This window comes from Balaenoptera borealis, assembly GCF_965194805.1.
Source record: "Balaenoptera borealis genome assembly, chromosome: 10".
Classification (NCBI taxonomy): domain Eukaryota; kingdom Metazoa; phylum Chordata; class Mammalia; order Artiodactyla; family Balaenopteridae; genus Balaenoptera; species Balaenoptera borealis.
In genome coordinates this window covers 104,591,927-104,609,390 of record NC_138874.1, presented here as the reverse complement: position 1 = coordinate 104,609,390, position 17,464 = coordinate 104,591,927, and the positions used below count along the sequence as shown (strand labels likewise).

Below are 17,464 nucleotides of genomic sequence, written 5' to 3'. Positions count from 1 at the left end.
GGGCCGGGGTCTGAGTGTGTTTTTAACACGCCAAATCTTGAGTCACAGCCGCGAGTGACGTGGGGAAAAACTTTGTTCGGAAGAAGGGTCTAGTTTGATTGCGCTAGGACGAAGAAAGAAAGAGCCCTTGTGCATTGTGCCCTCGTGTGTGTGTGTGAGAGACAGAGAGGGAGAGACAGACACAGAGAGAGAGAGAGAGAGAGACAGAGAGACTAGCGGCGCTCGTGGCCGGCTGCAGAGCGCTGTGTGTCCTGTGCGCGCTGGCGGGATCCGGCCCCGGGTCCCACCGCCCGCGAGCGTGTGTATCTGCGGCGTCCCTGCCGGCGAGTATCAGAGGGGGCTGGCGGTGTGCTGCGGGGTGGCAGGGGCAGGGGCAGGCGGAGGGGCCTCTGGCAAAGAACTCTGGCCTCGGAACCCGCTGTCCGCCGCGCATCTCCCAATAAACAGTAACATCCCTAAAGGGCATCCGAGCCGGGGCTCTGCTGGGAAATCATCCTGGCCCAACTTGGTCTTCTGAGCTCTCGGAGATTACTGCATCTTTCTTCGTAGCGCAGAGACGTGAGCCTGGAAAGGGAAGGAGAGGGCGAGAACACCCCCCCAAATAAATAAATAAATAAACTGGCTTCTCGCCGCAGCTGGAAACGGTCGATTGAGCCCAGGTTGGTGGCATTTGGAGAGAGTTTTCTCATTCTGTCGGCTTGGGAACCCGTCGCCGCTCCCCCACTCCCCTCTACCCCTCTTGTAGGCGCCCCTCAACTTTGGGGCCCAGGGGCGTGCGCGGCGCGGGGCTGCACCTGCCCTGGCGCTCCGGGGCTGCGGGCCCGTGCGCTCGGCCTGGGTGGCAGCGTTGATACGCCGGACGCCAGGGCGCCGGGCTAGTGTGTGCGCGGCGCGGACGCCAGGGAGCAAGCAGAGGACCGAGCGGCGGGTAGGGGCGCAGGAGCCGGGTTTCGGCCCCAACCGGGACGTCGGTTCCCCCTCTCCAGGCTGCTTCGGAACGGAGGCGAGCCCGGGGAGGAGGGGATACAGCGACGGGGGGCAGCGATTGGTGGTTTGGGTGGGGAGGGCTGGCTGAGCGAGCGAGCTGGCGCGACGAGGGGGGTGGCGAACTTCCCGGGAGAAGGGGCTTTTTCCGCGAGAGAGAGCTGCCGCCGCCGAGTGCTTCGACTCCAGGCAGCGGCCGGCTCCGCTCGCCCCGCTCGGAAAGTAACGTTATTTATTTATTTGCTTGCGTTCAGCCTGTTGGGTTGGACCCAATAGACACCCCCTTGGACTTCGGGAGCCCGCCTCCGACCTCTCCAGCCTCCACCCTGCCCGTGCAGGCGGCTCCCCGGAATACACGCACATGTACCCCCGGCACCCCCTCCCCGCGCCCCGACCCGGGCAGGGGGTGGGCCCTCACCCGGGCGCTAAAAAGTCCCCCTAGGCGGGAGCAGGGGAGAGCAGAGGGGCGGGGGAGGCTCCAGCACTCTCCGCTCTCGTTTCAAAGCGCGCTCTCCCTTCCAGGTTGGGTCGGACCTGAACCCCTAAAAGCGGAACCGCCTCCCGCCCTCTCGCCAGCAGCCCGCCCGGAGCTGAGTCGCCGGCGGCGGTGGCGGCGGACGGACCGGGGAGTTTCCTCTCGCATTGGATGGAGCTGAACTTTGGGCGGCCAGAGCAGCGCGGCCGTCCGGGGATCGCTGCATGCTGAGCTCCCTCGGCGAGACCCAGCGGCAGCTCTGGATTTTCGGGGGGGCGGGGACCAGCTGCGCGCCGGCACCATGTTCTTGGCGACCCTGTACTTCGTACTGCCGCTTCTGGGTAAGTCGAGGCCGCCGCTAGCTTTCTTATCCGCTGAGTCTTCTTGGAGAGTACTAGAGGCAACCCTCCAGACCCCCCCCAAAAAAATTGCGGCGCGGGCGCGGTGGGTGTGGGACGGCGAAGTTTCGTTTTGGGTAAGGGGATCCTGAATCCTCAGCACCCCGGGCTTGGGAGTGGGGCAGGGGCCCCGCGGCACTTGCCCGCAGCTTTTCTTCCTTGGTTTTTGTTTCCTACGTTTTTAATGACCTAGCCTGGCGGGAAATTAAAGCGTCCGAGCCCTCCAGCCCCAAGCCCGACGCCCCTTGCAAGTTCCGGGGAGCTTGCGGAGGCGTGGGGGTCAGGTGGGGTGTGGGCGAGCACCGGGCCAGGAGAGCAAACTTGGAAGGGAAAACTTTTCCCGGAATAGCATCTCGGTGCTCCCCGCCGGGCGGGCCGGGTATCAGGGCTCGCCCTCTCCGCGTGCAACTCCCAGCCCGCCGCCGTTCTCCCCTGCCGACAGCCCCCGGGCTTCAGTCGGGCCGGGCCGAGAGAGTGGCTGGAGCCGGGGACGGCGGGAGGGCGGCCCTGGAGGCCGAGCAGCCGCTGAGGCTGGTCGGTCCCGGGGCGGCAGGGCCTGCACGCGCGGTGGGCAGCGTTGGCTCGCGGGCAAACCGCGAAAAGCCCGCAAAGCCTCGGGGCGCCCCGGGGGTTGGGTGGGGGGAGACTAGCGGCAGGAGGTGCCCGGGCGGTAAGATGGACTCCCAGGCGTAGGGGGGCGGACGCGCTCCGGCAGCCGGGAGCCGCAGAAGGCTGCTCGCGCGCGCGTCCTCCGCCGCGGCTGGCGCACCGCGCCCCAGCCCAGCCGCACTCACGCTCCCTCCCCTCCCCCCGCAGACGTGCTCCTGTCGGCCGAGGTCAGCGGCGGGGACCGCCTGGACTGCGTGAAAGCCAGCGATCAGTGCTTGAAGGAGCAGAGCTGCAGCACCAAGTACCGCACGCTCAGGCAGTGCGTGGCGGGCAAGGAGACCAACTTCAGCTTGACATCGGGCCTGGAGGCCAAGGACGAGTGCCGCAGCGCCATGGAGGCCCTCAAACAGAAGTCGCTTTACAACTGCCGCTGCAAGCGGGGTATGAAGAAGGAGAAGAACTGTCTGCGCATCTACTGGAGCATGTACCAGAGCCTGCAGGGTACGCGACCGTCTTCTGCCCCCCTCCCCCAGCCCCTGAAGGCAGGCGGGTCCCTAGGCCCGGGGTCGGCTGACCTCATCCTCCACTCACTTCTCCCCAGCTGCAGAATGAGAACCTTTCATTGGGCCTCAGGGACGTGGGCAGCTGGTGTTTGCTGCCGGCCTGGTTGTTGGAAAACCCGTGAGGGGGTGAAGGGACATCCCAGGGACCCCGCTGACCTCTTTGAAACTTGGTCAGAACATCAGAGTAGGAATCCGTTTAAGGCCACGCCAAGGAACCTGCAACTTCTCTCCAAAGAGGAGAGCTGGCTTCACAGAATAATCCAATGGCTTGCACTGCATCTTGCCTGGAGTTTCCCCCTCTCTTCTTTCCTTCTATCTATACTGACATAAGATAAAGAATTGAGAATGAAAGGTCCAGTGGAATCTATTCTATCTTTATCCCCCTCAAACCTGATCAAAGGCAGACATGGGGAAAAAAAATTTTGTCATCTTAGATTAACTGAGTCTTAAACCAGCTGGTGTAGTTCAGCCTTGGTTAATGCAGAAGTGGCTGAGAGAGGGAAAGGTCTCCTTGTCACAGCCATCCATTACAATGGCAATTTTTTGGTCCTTGTGTGCCAGAGGTGGCTCATGTTTATAAATCTAACACAAACATTCAGTGCATTCATTCTCCACTGAGTCTCATGCTGAAAATTTGTAATATACAGATTTGACCTCTCAGCTGCCACTTTCTCCAGAACCTATTAATGAAAACCTGTTTCAGAGACTTGAGTGTTTAATAGCCAGGGTACCTGCTTTCTGACTGCATGCCACTTTTTGGGAGTAAGAAAAAGGGCCAGCTTTTGGGCCATCTTTCTTCTGTTGGCTCCTGGAGGCAAGCTGGGCTTGTGATGTCACTGGTTCCTTCCTCTCTGATTTCATTCCTTTGCAAAGAGTGGGAGAGTTTTCTGGCAAGATCAGGCTGGGTTGCTCTCCAATGTTTTCATGGCACTATGGGGAGAGCAAGGACAACAGAGGCAGAGGGAATGAAAAGAAATAACCAGAGCCAAATAGATGCATTTGAAATCTTTGAAAGTTTCAGCATCTTTTTGTTACACAATCATAACATAATTAGAATTTAGATTCAGTAACAAAAACTGACTGAAATATGTCTATTTTCCAGATCTGAGCCCAATCTTTCTGTTGTTTTTAGGAAATGATCTGCTTGAAGATTCCCCATATGAACCAGTTAACAGCAGATTGTCTGATATATTCCGGGTAGTCCCATTCATACCAGGTAAGCAGATTTATACTTCCACTCTGATGCCTTTGCCTGCTTGAAATCCATTGGCTTACATTCTCTTTGGCTCTCAAGTAGTGTATAAGTAGATAGTTGAATGGCACAGTGTTTCTGGGAAATTAGAAATAGGATGATGATAATGAAGAGGCAGAATGCCTAGAGATGATTGTGTGACTTGAAAGTAATTCTAAATGAAGTAATGTTGTGTGGTGGTTTGAGAGAGGTTGGAAGGGGGTGACTTTGTTGAATTTTTTTTTCCGCATTAAAATATGATTGGCCAACTCTTGCAAAGGGAGTGCCACTTCTGTCTGTAGGTGGCAATCGTATTCCCTTCTTGCTGCATACTGTACACAGTGCCTCCCTGGAAATGGGATCTGTTTAAATGATGCCACTTTACTTTACGAGACACCTGAAGATAATCTTAGATTGTTGAAGAATTTTGGATGGACTCACTTGTCTGCTTTTGATTTAAAAGATTAAGCTCAATCATTTGTTAACAGTTTTTTTGTGTCTAATTTTTCCTGAGCAAGTGTGTGCATATACAGGAGAATGTATTACTGCCCTTTCAAAAGTGGTCTCAATTCCCATAGTCTGTTTTGTCTCTCTTTGCAAATCTACATATGGTTTGGAAGTGACCTTAGTTTTCGAATTAAGTTTTTCATAACATCTGCATTCAGACAGCCCCATAAATAATGAGTAAGGCAGTGATTTCCCATAATGACATACAGATTCCAGACTGATGTTGTCTTTTTTTGTTTACAGTTAAGACTTTTTCTCAAGTGTATATAGCCATCACAAATTGTATGTTTCTTGGTGGTTAAACATGGTGGTTCACGTTGAATTTGTTTCTGTGAGTTGGTGGTTTGGTAGTGGGAGAGTGTTCTGGTGTTCTGAATGTTTTATGTTTTCCTGCAGAAAGACATAGAACCAAGGAAGTGTGTAAATACTGAAATTATGTGTGGGTGTATTATACACACATTCATTCATTCGTTCATTCACGGACATCCATTCTACATACATTCTTGCCTTCGGGATTTTGGCAGTGAGCCAGACAGATGTCATATCTGCCCTCGTGAATCTTAGAGGCAGCCAGCAATTGACATTTATTAAGCTCTTATTATATGCCAGCTACTGTTTAAGATCTCTTCATCGTTAACTTATGTAGTCATCATCAAGTGCGTCTTAGATATTGTTATTTCCATTTTACAGATGAGATGATTCAGGCAGGGTGAACTTAGGAAACCAGCCCAAGATCACAGAGCTCCTAATTGGTAGAACGAGAATTTAAACGTATATTTGTTTGCAAGATTTTGTAACATCTGCCCCTTGCTACCCAGAATGTGGTCCTCAGACCAGCAGCACGGACATCACCTGGGAGTTTGTTAGAAGTGTGGAATCTCAGGCTGCATCCCAGAGCTACTGAATGAGAATTTGCATTTTAAGAAGATCCCTGGGCTGGGTGCTTCATAGGCACATGAAGCTTGAGAAGCACTCCTCTATATTATGCTTTTGGTTCAGAGGAAAAGTGTGTGTGTGTGGTCTGTTTCAGGATAAAATATAAGGGGGCAAGTTTAATATCAGAGGCGTTCATGTATTATCCTGAATAATGCTGATAACTTCCACCGCAAATCACTATTAATGCTCTCTGTCCCTTTGGCCCAGCCAGGACAGTGGCTGAAGGCAGTGAAGTGGGGACGCACAGACAAGAGTATATGACCATCCGAGCTCTCATGGGAGCAGGTCAGTAGGAACTAGGATGGGGTGCCAGAAGCCCACCTGGCCTTCCTAGCACCGTGAGGGGCAGTGCCTCTTGCTGACTGCCTGCTCCACGGAAGCATTACTCCTCAGTCTTTGTACTGATGCCTGGAAGGATACGAACCTCCCCAGGGACCATGAGGGTGAGGAAGTAGGTAAGGAGGAAGGTTCATTTGGGTTTTAATTTCAAAACTGTTATGAGCTATAGGGCTGCAATAGACTCATTTCCCTCTCTCTGGGTCTCTCTTTTCTTGGTATAATGAGGCCATTGGAGTAAAAATCTCCAGTCCTAACAGCCCATGATTCTGAGGGAAGATTGAGGACACCTTCGGAATCCCTCCTCTGTGCTCCTACATTTGTTCTTTTCAATCCTTGCTTTCATTCTCCACTTAACGTGACTTGGTCATTCTCAGATACCACTGGCTTGTCTGGATTTCTTTGATGAGTGTCAGAAATTCTTCCGCACGGACCAAGTCCCCCCTCATTCACCTTTTTGGATCCCTCTCTCAAACTGGTGTCTTTTCATAGCAAATATGATCCTCAGTTTGTGAGACCCAGCCTACCGAGGTCCCAGAAGCCGTAATGAATGACTCAGAGCCAGGAAGGTCTTGTCTAGAGCTACATTTTATATCTCAAGGGCGTTGGATTTAGGTTCCAGCTGTAATGAACTTTGACCTCTGAGAGTGACTGTGTTCCTTAAGTGGCTATAGGAAAGCCAAATGGAGCCTTGAGAGGTTTTAAGTCATTGAGTAATGCGTATTATCCAGTTTGGCATTTGTAGGATGGAGAGGGACAGAGGATCAGGATGATGAGTGTTGCTGTTGATGAGAATCTCTCTGTCTTGAGAGTCTCTCTGAGGAATCCAGGACAACAGGGCCTTTGCCTTTTACAGATGGGGTAGTAATCAGAGTTTCCATATTTGGATTTCTCTGCCCAAGGAGAAGAGGATGTTTATCCACATACACTAAGTGTGAGCTGAATCCTCTCACCGAACAAGACATGTTTGACGTTCTTGAGTTTCCATTTTCTTTGGACTCTTCAAACCCACAGCCATCTTTGCCATTGTTTACTTGATCACCAGTTAAAAGGCCATATTGAGGTATTATCCATGGCGGGAACAGGGAAGGGAACAAAAATAAGGTAGAATCTAAAAACTGTCATCTGAGGCCTGAGCTCCAGAAGGGAAATAAAGCAGCCTAGTCTGGTGAGAATTGCAGTGGGAGGTCGGAGGGATTATTCTCCTGGAAACGCAACAGCAGAAGCGGAAGCGTTGGCCTCTAAGGCACTTTGAAGGGCTCTAGGAAGTGCCTTTTCTGTGAGTGGATGCTGGTGTGGTTTTTAGGGGTCTCACCAGGCAGTGAGCTAGAGGACCCAAAGGAAAAAGTGAGCCAGTGCAAGAGGACGTCGGAGGAGAGGAGAGAACAGGGAAAGTGTCTTGGGAGCCAAGAGGGCAGAGCTCTGTGGGCGCTCAGAGGCTCAGAGGATGGAGTGATCAGGTGGTGTTTCACATCTGTGTCTCTCAGCCACAACTCTGCTCTTGAACCTCCATTCTGCCTCACCTTTTCTTCTTCACAAACGTTCAAGAAGCAGCAAGAAATAGTGATTTGAAAGGAAGATGAGAGCCTGTTTGCAATGTTTTTGGACTCTCTGGAGGGGGAGAACAAATTTGGAAAGTGCAATGGGTGCAGAGAAAAGCCTGAAGATGGAGGACCAGAGGGAGGATGTAGGCCCTCTATGGCAGCGAGAGATTAAAAAAAGGGCTCCAATGTTTAAAAGTATTGACTGGGAGGTTAGATTTTGTAGAGAAGAATCAAGAAATGCCAGACCTTCCTCAAATGTAATCAAAGTTGATGGTATTGTAAACAAGAGTCAAGTGGAGAGATCATGGGGAAAGAGTGATGCTGGGATTTTTTTTTTTTTTTAACATCTTTATTGGTCCTGATGCCGGGATTTGAACATCCTAAATCTGATTTGGTGAACGACAAAGTTCTAGGTCTCTGGCTTTGCCACCATTTCCCTACCAAGTCCCAGGAGTGGCTTAGACCTTCCCGTGAAGCCTTAGGATCTTGAGATTGGTCCCCAAGTAATTGGAAATGGCTTGCCCAGAATCAGATGCCCCTAAACTCTCTGTTGAGTCTGTCCCCTTTTTGAATGATGCTATCAATAATAAGCCATGTTTAGTATTTCTGTTTTAATGTACCATCATATATGTGTAACTATTAAACAAAAACTTTCTTAAAATTTTTTTATGTTGAAGAAGAGCCTGATAAGATCATCTTCTGTCTTGTCAAATCATGATAAGAGAGAAGGGCTTGTAAATACCAGCTGCTAGGGGTATATGGTGGTCCTCTCCTTTCCACTCAGCTCTCTAATCATGTTGTCACTATATTTGAGAACTCCTATAAGTTCTTTTTTATCTATCCTGGCATATGGTAAATTCCTTTGTAGGCTAGCTTGGCCCTGCCCTTCCTCTCTAAGCCACATCACCTCTCCAGTCAAGCTCACTGAGCAATCCATTCCCAGATATTTCATGTGCGTTCACTTTCCCATGCCTTGACACTTGGCTTTGCCTTTGTTTGGGAGGTTTCTATTAGTTCTTCAAGATCAAGATCAGGTTTCATCTCTGAGGGCCATGCTGGAATTCCCCCAGACAGGCACTTCCACTCAGGACTCTCTCATGCTGCAATTCACTCTTGCCTTTATGATAGCTGTTAATCACAGACTATCGAGAGGACTTATTTATGTGTCTGTCTTTCCCACTGGAAAGTTGGGGGTTTGCTTGTAATGGCGGGTGTTTGCTCAGCACCGAGCATCTTTCCTGGTTCTGAGCAGGCGTCTCATTAACCATGAGTGGTTGAATATCAGAGAAAGGACTTAGAGATCGTCTAATCCTCTGCTTTTACAGAATTGAAGTTCAAAGAGGGGAAGCAATTTGGCCAGGGCCACACTGCTTGAGGGTCACCTTCAGAACCTTTACTTGGCACTGCCTTTGGGGAGATCAGTGTCGGCCTCTTTCTCTTCTGCATACTCTCTGGACAAACCTCATCCATCTCTGGGACCTCAGCTACCATGTACAATGATGACTCAGAGCTCCCTTCCTACTCCATCCTCTCCTGAGCTCTAAACCAGCATTTCCAGCTGAATCCTGGATGATTCCATCTGGATGTATCTCAGTTACTTCAAACTCAGCACATCCAAAAAGGATCTCATCATCCCTCCCATTTTCTCCTTACATCCTTCTCTTCCTGAGTCTCCTGTCTTATATAATGGCATTATCTGCCTAACTCATAAGCTTTGGAATCATCTCCAGCATCTCCTCTACCCTCCTCATTCCTTCCACTGGACCCATCACTAAGTCCTGCTGAAATTGCCTGCTGTCTTTTGGATTGCTCTTCTCTCTCCATTCCCTTAATCTACCCACCTTATCTTTTACTTGAACTTTGCAATGGCCTTCTTACTGGCCCCACCCTTGTGTCTAGTCTCTCCCGGTCCAACCTGGCCACCCATTGCCAGATATTACCTTAACACCTTGGTGACTTCCAGGAATGATCTGGTTTCAGTCTGCCTTCATAGATTCTTCTATTAATCAACCTTCTATCTCACCCCAGCGACCCCATGTCTAAACAACCCAGGTTGACCGGCTGCTGTCCTACCAGTGCTCTGGGCAGCTTCATGCCTCTTCATCTTTGTACGTGACGATGAAAGAACATGTGCTCTGGAATTCCACTCACCTGGGTGCATCCCCAGCTCTGCCGCTTACTTTGTCCTGGGCAGGTCGTTTGATCTCATTGTACCTCAGACTTCTTGGATGTAAGATGAGATGATGATAATGCCTCCCTTACAGGTTCTTGGGAATTAATAAGGCTATATGTAAAATGCCTTGCTTAGTGCCTGAACTATAATTGGTCCTCAATAAATCTCAGTCATTCTTAATGCTGTACCAAGGCCGTGTTAGCTGTTGGCTCAGTCCTGACTCCAAGAGTGGGACTCTTTTTCCGCAGACCGTATTCCCGGATCAGGGAACAAGGATCCTATGTCTTGAAAAGGATAGCAACCCCAAGCCTTCAGGAAGGCTGCTCGTAAACCAGCTTGGACAAGAAATAAGAAATCTGTCCAATATATAAAGGGCCCTGGAGGAAGGCCTATCTCTTAATAACCCAGTTTGAGTCTTAAATCCCCTTTGGGGAAGGTCTTCCTTTTTCCTGCTCTGAATCCCCCTGTTCCTCTGGGACCCTATCCTTCCTTAAGCTCTTTGGTTGGAGGCGAGTTTGCTGCAGCTGGCTATCACCCGGGGTGGGAGCTCTTCCTGTGCTTAAGGATTCTTGTGATCAGCCTGCCCTTCTCAGCTTGACTGATTCCCATTCTTCTAACCTCTCCCCATAAATCTTCTCTGCAACGCCCCTCATAGCAGGAAGAATTACTGCTCCCTGAGAAGGGCAGGCCTCAAAGCTGGGAGAGGCTTCCGTCTCTACAGGCTCTGCTAAGTACACTTACATTTCACTTTCACACACCACTACTTTTGGCTTTTATCCTCTCGCTCTCCAGCCCTTCAGCGACCCATTTTTATTGTACAACAATAAGAAATTACAAACAGATAGAGAAGGAAAGCAAATTTAAACCACTCATAGTCTCTGCTCTCAAAGGTAACCACTGTAAACATCTGATACAAGCCTTTTCAGGTTTTTTTCCTATATATATATATATATATATATATATATACACATATATGAATATATATGTGTGTGTGTGTGTATACACATATATATTTATCTTTTTTTTTCCTTTTTTACAAAAATGGAGTCGTAGTCTACACATGCTTTCTTTTTTTCTTTTTTATAAATTTATTTGTTTGTTTGTTTATTTATTTATTTATTTATTTTTGGCTGCGTTGGGTCTTCGTTGCTGTGCGCAGGCTTTCTCTAGTTGCGGCGAGCGGGGGCTACTCTTCGTTGCGGTTCACGGGCTTCTCATTGCGGTGGCCTCTCCTACACATGCTTTCTTCTTACCTGCCGTATGACCTGAGGAATCTGTGTCTTCTTGTGTCACTGGCCACTTCCTAAAGGCAAATTTTATTATTTAGATTAACTGTCAACCTCAAGTTGACAGTTTCATGAGTAAAGTTTCATGAATAAAGCGTCAGGTCATTCCACTGTCTAGATACTTCTGGCAAAGGCTGGAATGTTCCAGTGCAGGCTGTGAACTTAGAGACAGTGAAATGTTTTGCGTAGAGTTACTGTAGGTCCCGTTACCGGAAGAGGGGAGATAAAACATCAGTGAGTGACAAGTAATTGCATGAACTGAAGATTGTTACAAGGTGCAAAATTATTTATAGTTAATATGTCTGTCCTCATTCCTTTTCCTTAGTCCTCTGAAGTATTTCTTTCTGCCATCTCTTAATTTTTCTGCTGTCAAAGCTTATTCTTTCCAAAGGATGTCCATTTTTGTTCTTTGGGATACAGTGGCGAATTCTCTAGAGAAGTTACCGGGATTGTTTGGTCCAAAGAACACTGGTCCAGGAGTCAGGAGACTGTGTTCTGCTTCCAGCTTTACCTCTAACTATCTGGTGACCTTGGGCAAGTGTCTACCCTTCCTTAGAGACATCTCCTCCTTTTGTAAAATGAGGGCAGTGGATGAGGATGACCTGTAACATATTTTCCTTCTTTCTCTAAGGGCCTGCGTGTTGAATCTTGTATTATTCTGCGACTTACAGTTTTTCTTTCTAGCCTTTTCTTCATGCTAGAGAGACTCGTCATCTTGCCATATATATTTTTCATATTAATAACATTTATAAAGTATGATTTATTCAATATGTACCTTACTTTGAACCAGAATGTATTTAAAGCATCTCATTTGAATACATGGAAGAAGATAAAATAAGAAATAAGAGGAGAAAATAAGGAAAAGGGGAAAATGATAGTAGGAGAGAGAAAAGGAAGCCAGGAGTGAGTTCAGAAGACAAAATGCATGTCATAAGATTATATTTAAACAAATTAAATTATCAGAAGTACTGTGTGAAAACAAAGGGGTAAATAAAATCCCTGGATTGTAGGTGCCGTAGGACTTTTGGAGGTCATTCTAGTCCAATCCCCTTATTTTACTGATAAGAAAACTGAGAGTTCCATAAATTTCTGGGACAGTAAAACATAAATTGTCTAGGACAGTGATGACAAGTAAAATTAGGTATGTGTTTGTTTTTAAATGGATATTTGAAACTCTCCATCTCCTGGCATTTCCCTACCTCCTTTAAAATTGTCCTTCACCTGCCCCTCGGCCCCTTTTAGGATACCAGACTTTGTTCATACAGTTAGGGTGAGAAGCACAGCCTTCGACTTCAGTTAAGCGGTTGGCTGTCCATTGTTTCGGAATTGTTTCAGAGCAAGGGTTATTTAATAGGTCTCTGGTAACAGGAGCCAGTGGCCAGAATGTTGATTTTCATATCTTTTGGCCCCCTTCAGAATTGTCTGCAAGGAAAACTGAGAAATTATTTGTCGCTTTACACCCTCTCAGCCTTCAGATTTTTAAAAAAAAATAATCTTTTGTCTGGAATTTTTTGTTAAAGAAGCTAACCGCTTCCCGTAATTTAGAGACTCAACTAGCTGGGTCAGTGATGAGAACAAATGGGTAATTTGCATAAGGGGCTAATTTATTATGTCCCCTGGGCATTTCTTTCATCTCTCTTCCCATTCTAATTAATGTTCTAAGAGGGTCTATCACCATATCAGAAATTAGGGGTGAAAGCAGCCACTGTTAACCTTTATTCTTATGATTTTTTATCTTCTTTGATCTTTTAACCATTTTCTTTTCATATCCAGGGATTTGCACAGATCGGGCTGGGGAAAGCATGGAGAGGAGATTTTAGGGGTGTGCTCTTTTCTGATCTTTCTTCAAATAGTAGGCTGTTGTAAAAATAAAAATGACTCAGGATAGCTCTCTAACCACAGAGGGATTTGTAAAACACACAGAAGGGTACGGTCATGGTACAGAATTGTTTCTAAATTTGAGCCCTCTAGAACATCTATATAAACATGTATATACACATGCACAGATAGAGATATATGTATATATCTGCCTGTTCATGTGTGTGTATATTTATAGTGTGTGTGAGTGTGGATGTCTGTATTATTAAACATTTTGCCTCGAAAAGATCTTCCTTGACACGTGTTTCAGTTGGTTCTGGCTGTGACAAAGGCAGCTATGGGTGAGAGAGTGTGACACAGCTGAGGAAAGGCAAGAGAACAAGCAATTTCTTCGAAAATCAATTGCAATTTACTCCTACTAAATTGGCCCTCGGTCCCGCCCCGTCCAAGCATTAGCATATGACAGACTTTTAATCATTTGGTCAAATGGCCTATTTTTGGTCAAACCACAGTTGCCTCTGGGACTCTGCCCATAGTCCTAGAGCTGTGTTATCTCCAGACCTGCAGTCTCTTTAAAGAGGAGGTAAGTGTGGAGAGAGGAGTTCCCTGGGGAGCCCCTGAGTGCCCTGCACGGGCTGGGCTGCCTGTTCAAGGCCATTATTTCCTTTTGGTCCCCAACCATGCTAAAAGGTAGGTATAATGATCTCTGATTTTTGAGAGGGAAACCTGAGATCAGAGAGGTTGATTAATTTTCTCAGTGCCACACAGCCAGTAGGTGGAAAAGTTAAGTTTCGCATCTTATTTCTGCATCTCCAAAGCCTGTGCTCTTTCTACTGTTATGTGATGAAATTTTAAGTACCGACCTGATCCTTTATTAAGGAGGAACTGTCTAGAGCCTACTCTCCCTCCTTAATTCCCAGCTTCCCTTCCTCTGTCTTCCACCTTAAAACACTATTTGAAAAAAAACCTTTAAAGTTGAAATATAAACCAATATCTATTATTTTAATATTTAGCCTTGCATTCCAATCGGTTCTTAATTGACAAGCAAAATCCAGAACATGCACGCTATTAAAACCATTCCTGCGGAACTGCAGAAATATTAACCAGAGAAGAAATTTCTGAATTGTATCTTTTTTCATTTCAGTGTGAGATGGAAGGTTTCTAAAGTAGAGCAGAATGCCTGGGGCCATTTTTTTTGTCATGTTGTCATATAAATAGCATTACACAGTGGTAAAGAAAGGAATACATAGTTTAGTCCCACTTTAAGGTGACCTAATATGTTATTCATTTGTCTTCCGTCACGCTGGTACTACTTTCCTTTACGTCCCTCCTAATGGTCTAAGAAACACTGTGCCAACTGTTATTTCTGTTGCCTTTTGTACATGATTGTTTTGTGTACAGTTAATTATGTATGAAAATAAGTATTGATTGCATTCTTTGTAGGAATAGGCCAGCAGGTTTCTTAAAGCCCATGTTTATGAAATGTTGCATTGATCCCTGTTAGTATGAGTTTCAAATAAACTCTTTATAAGAAGATACCAGGAGATTGGAGAATTCTGGAGAGTCCTTGATGGAACCATTATATTCTTGTATGCTTCGGAATGGCGAGTGGCATTTGAATGGGAGAAGGAGTGAACAGGCTGGAACTCTAAACATACTCCCAATTGAAAATGGTTACCCTTCCCTTGAGACCTTAAGAGAAATAAAAATAGTAATTACAACAGCAGTGAGAGGCAATGAGCTAGGTGATTTACATGCAATAACTTGTGTCAACCTTGTTTAGTAGAAGGTATTCTTAGCCCCACTTGGTAGATAGGAAACTGAGAGCCAAGTAAGGAACTGGCCTGAGGGCACACGCCTAAGAATGGGTAGAGCCACATTCTAACCCAGGAAGTCTGGCTTCAGAACCCATGCTGCAGCTCCCATTTGCACACATATAACCAGAGAGATAATCCCTGAAAAGTCAAGAGCACAAACTGCATGAAGAAGTCTTAGACACTTTGTACTGAGTTATATATATATGTGTGTATGTGTATGATATACACATATGTAATATATATTATATATTATATATAAAATAAGTATAATATAATGAAGAGAAGAATTGGTCAGTTTCTGTGATCTCTTTTAATTTTCAGTATTTCGGTGTGATGGAATGGCATTTCTGCCAAATTCATTCATCACATATTTATTGAGAACTTACTATGAGCCTAGTGAGAGGCCTAGGTGATTCAGAGGTAAATAGGACCCTGCCATTGCCTTTTAAGAATTCTCTTTTTTGTTTTAGGGCTAGGTATAAAACAAATAAGTTATGTTGGAAAGTGGTAGGTGAGTAAAACTCCGTACAAGGCTCAGATGTAGCCCTAAGAAGGGAATAACTGACTAGATGGAGTTATGGGTCAGAGAGGGCTTGCTGAAGGGGACTCTGAACTGGGTTTTGAGGAGTAGATAGGCGTTTGATAAGGAGGGGTGGTTGGAGAGGGTATTCTAGGCAGCGGCAACAGCATGGGCAAAGGCACTGAGTGTCCAGGGTGCTGTAATAAGCTGCTTTCTATGGCAGGGGCCCTTGGTATGAGCAGTGGTGGGAGAAGAGCTGGGCAGAGAGGCAGGTTTGCCACGCTCAGGGGCTTGGCCTTTGTCTCAGCAGAACCAGGGAAGGATGATGGCTAATGGAACTCAGCATTGTTGGGATTTTTAGGTCGAATCATATGAAATTGCCATTTTTGTAGGTCAACATGGTAGAATGGCGCACATTTCATATGGCTCAACTTTATATAATTTTGTGTCATAAAAGCATATACAGGGCTCTGGATGCTTCCAGACTAGAGAACGACATAGGTCTGCTGTTAGGGTTAGTAATTCCTCATCTCAGAAGGTACCTGTTTGCCTCAGCTCCTGATGGACACAGAGCAAGTGTAGGTCTAGTTCAAGCTTCTCTCTCCCAGGCCTTCTCCTTGGGGGGAAAAGATGCACAAGGCACCCAGTGCACACAGCTCCCCAATTAGGTGCCCAAGGTCGGCAGAGGAGCAGCAGTCAGTGAGGCCGCCTGGGCCTCACAGGGTGGTCCTGGGAAGGGACTGAGGCACATGGAGAGCAGGTGACAGCAGAGCAGAGAGGTGCCAGCAGGAGTGAGTGCGGGAAGCAGGGTGGTCTAGAGCCAGGTCATGAAAAGTCTTCATGCTCAGAGGCATTTTGGCTTGTAACAGGAGAAAAGGTGTCATTGAAAATTGTTCAGTGGGGCCCCTTAGACATTGAGTGACCTAGCTGGTGAAAGGAGGCAGCCTGGAGGCCAGTGGGAATGTGGACAGTCTTGGACCCCCCCCCCCAGAGGAATGGTTCCCCATCTGCCTTCTGCAAAGCCCCAATCCCAACCCCAGGGCTGCCCTCTAGCCTGGAATCAGGATGGGCTTCTGCTTTCTGATTTGGGGACAGTGGCCAGGCATGGGCATTTGGATCTCCAGGCCAGAGCTGTCCTCCTGGCTGGGAGAGATGGCCCTGACCTACCTGTCTGTGGTCCACCTGTTTGGAGGACTCGATGTATGGCTTGTTTCTCTTCTATGTACTATTTTATTCTTCTGGCTCCCTAGTCCTGGGTCGCACTTGGCAGTTTTCTGCACCACATTGTCGACTTGCTTCAGAACATTTCACAAGAGACTGTCTGAAAAAAAACTCAAAGATTCTAAATGCAGGGAGTTGTCTTAATTGAAAGAGATGCCCGCTAACCCCAGGGCAAGCCCAGTGAGAGAAGGATGAGGTGGGAGGGGCTTTGGGCCCCGCAGCCAGTAATTACCACAGCTCACAGAGCAGTTCTGAAGAAGTAAGCAATCCCTCTCTGTCCTTCTTTGAGCCCAGGGTGTGTTTATGACGTTGTTTTAATGATACTGTTGGGGTGGGAGAGGGGAGAGGTGGTGCTACTGCCGATTTCCTGTAAGAACACACCCAGAGCTGGGCAGCTCTATCCTCAAGAGCCACCAGGCAGACTATCTGTATTCATTCCAGAGATTGGGGTGGGGCTGGGGAGGGACAGGGGATGAGGTCCCAGTGATCCTAGGAAATTATGAAATGCAGAATAGCAGCGGTAAAGAGCAGAGTTTGGGGGTTAAACACACCCAGATTTGAGTTCCGCATTCTAGCACTTACTAGCTGTGGGACCCTGGGTTAATAGAGACTCTGTCTGTAAATGGGGATAATAATAGTATCCAATTCATAAGGTTATTGGTGGTAACACTTAGGAAGAGCACTGGAAAGTGGGAAATGGTAGGAGAATGACTGCCAGTCGCTTCCTTTTATATGCACCTTAACTCCCTTCTCCCTCCTCTCCCAATTAATTAGCATGAAACAGCAATAGTAGATTGAGTGGATGTAGATTTTTTCTGCTCTGAAAGAAAAAAAAGACACCAATAGCCGTACCGGAAATGATGATCACCAATTCAGTTCAGTCCAAAACATCAATTATCTTCTCTAAAAATAACAGTAGTCACATTCTCTGAGAACCTACTCTGCGCTTGGCACTGTGCTAGTTGTTGGGGGGATGATGAAACCAGAAAGAGGGTGCAGAGCACAGGGAGTGCCAGGGAGGGAGTGGGAAGAGGAGCAACAAAGGG

At 47.3% G+C, this 17,464-nt stretch overlaps 1 protein-coding gene across 4 annotated transcripts in view; it reads left to right on the top strand.

The window, feature by feature from the left end:
• Positions 1–555: 555 nt before the first annotated feature.
• The window catches only part of GFRA1 (GDNF family receptor alpha 1), a 221,631-nt gene continuing 204,722 nt past the window's right edge, over positions 556–17,464 (top strand). For 2 of the 4 annotated variants that reach the window (XM_082407848.1, XM_082407845.1), the window contains exons 1-4: positions 1,130–1,206; positions 1,507–1,800; positions 2,674–2,967; positions 4,162–4,245. In XM_082407848.1, coding sequence (XP_082263974.1) covers positions 1,761–1,800; positions 2,674–2,967; positions 4,162–4,245 — 418 coding nt within the window. In that variant the 5' untranslated portion in view covers positions 1,130–1,206; positions 1,507–1,760. Of the gene's footprint in view, positions 660–1,129; positions 1,207–1,255; positions 1,801–2,673; positions 2,968–4,161; positions 4,246–17,464 lie in introns of those variants that run through there. The other 2 variants (XM_082407847.1, XM_082407846.1) reach the window with 2 other exon arrangements.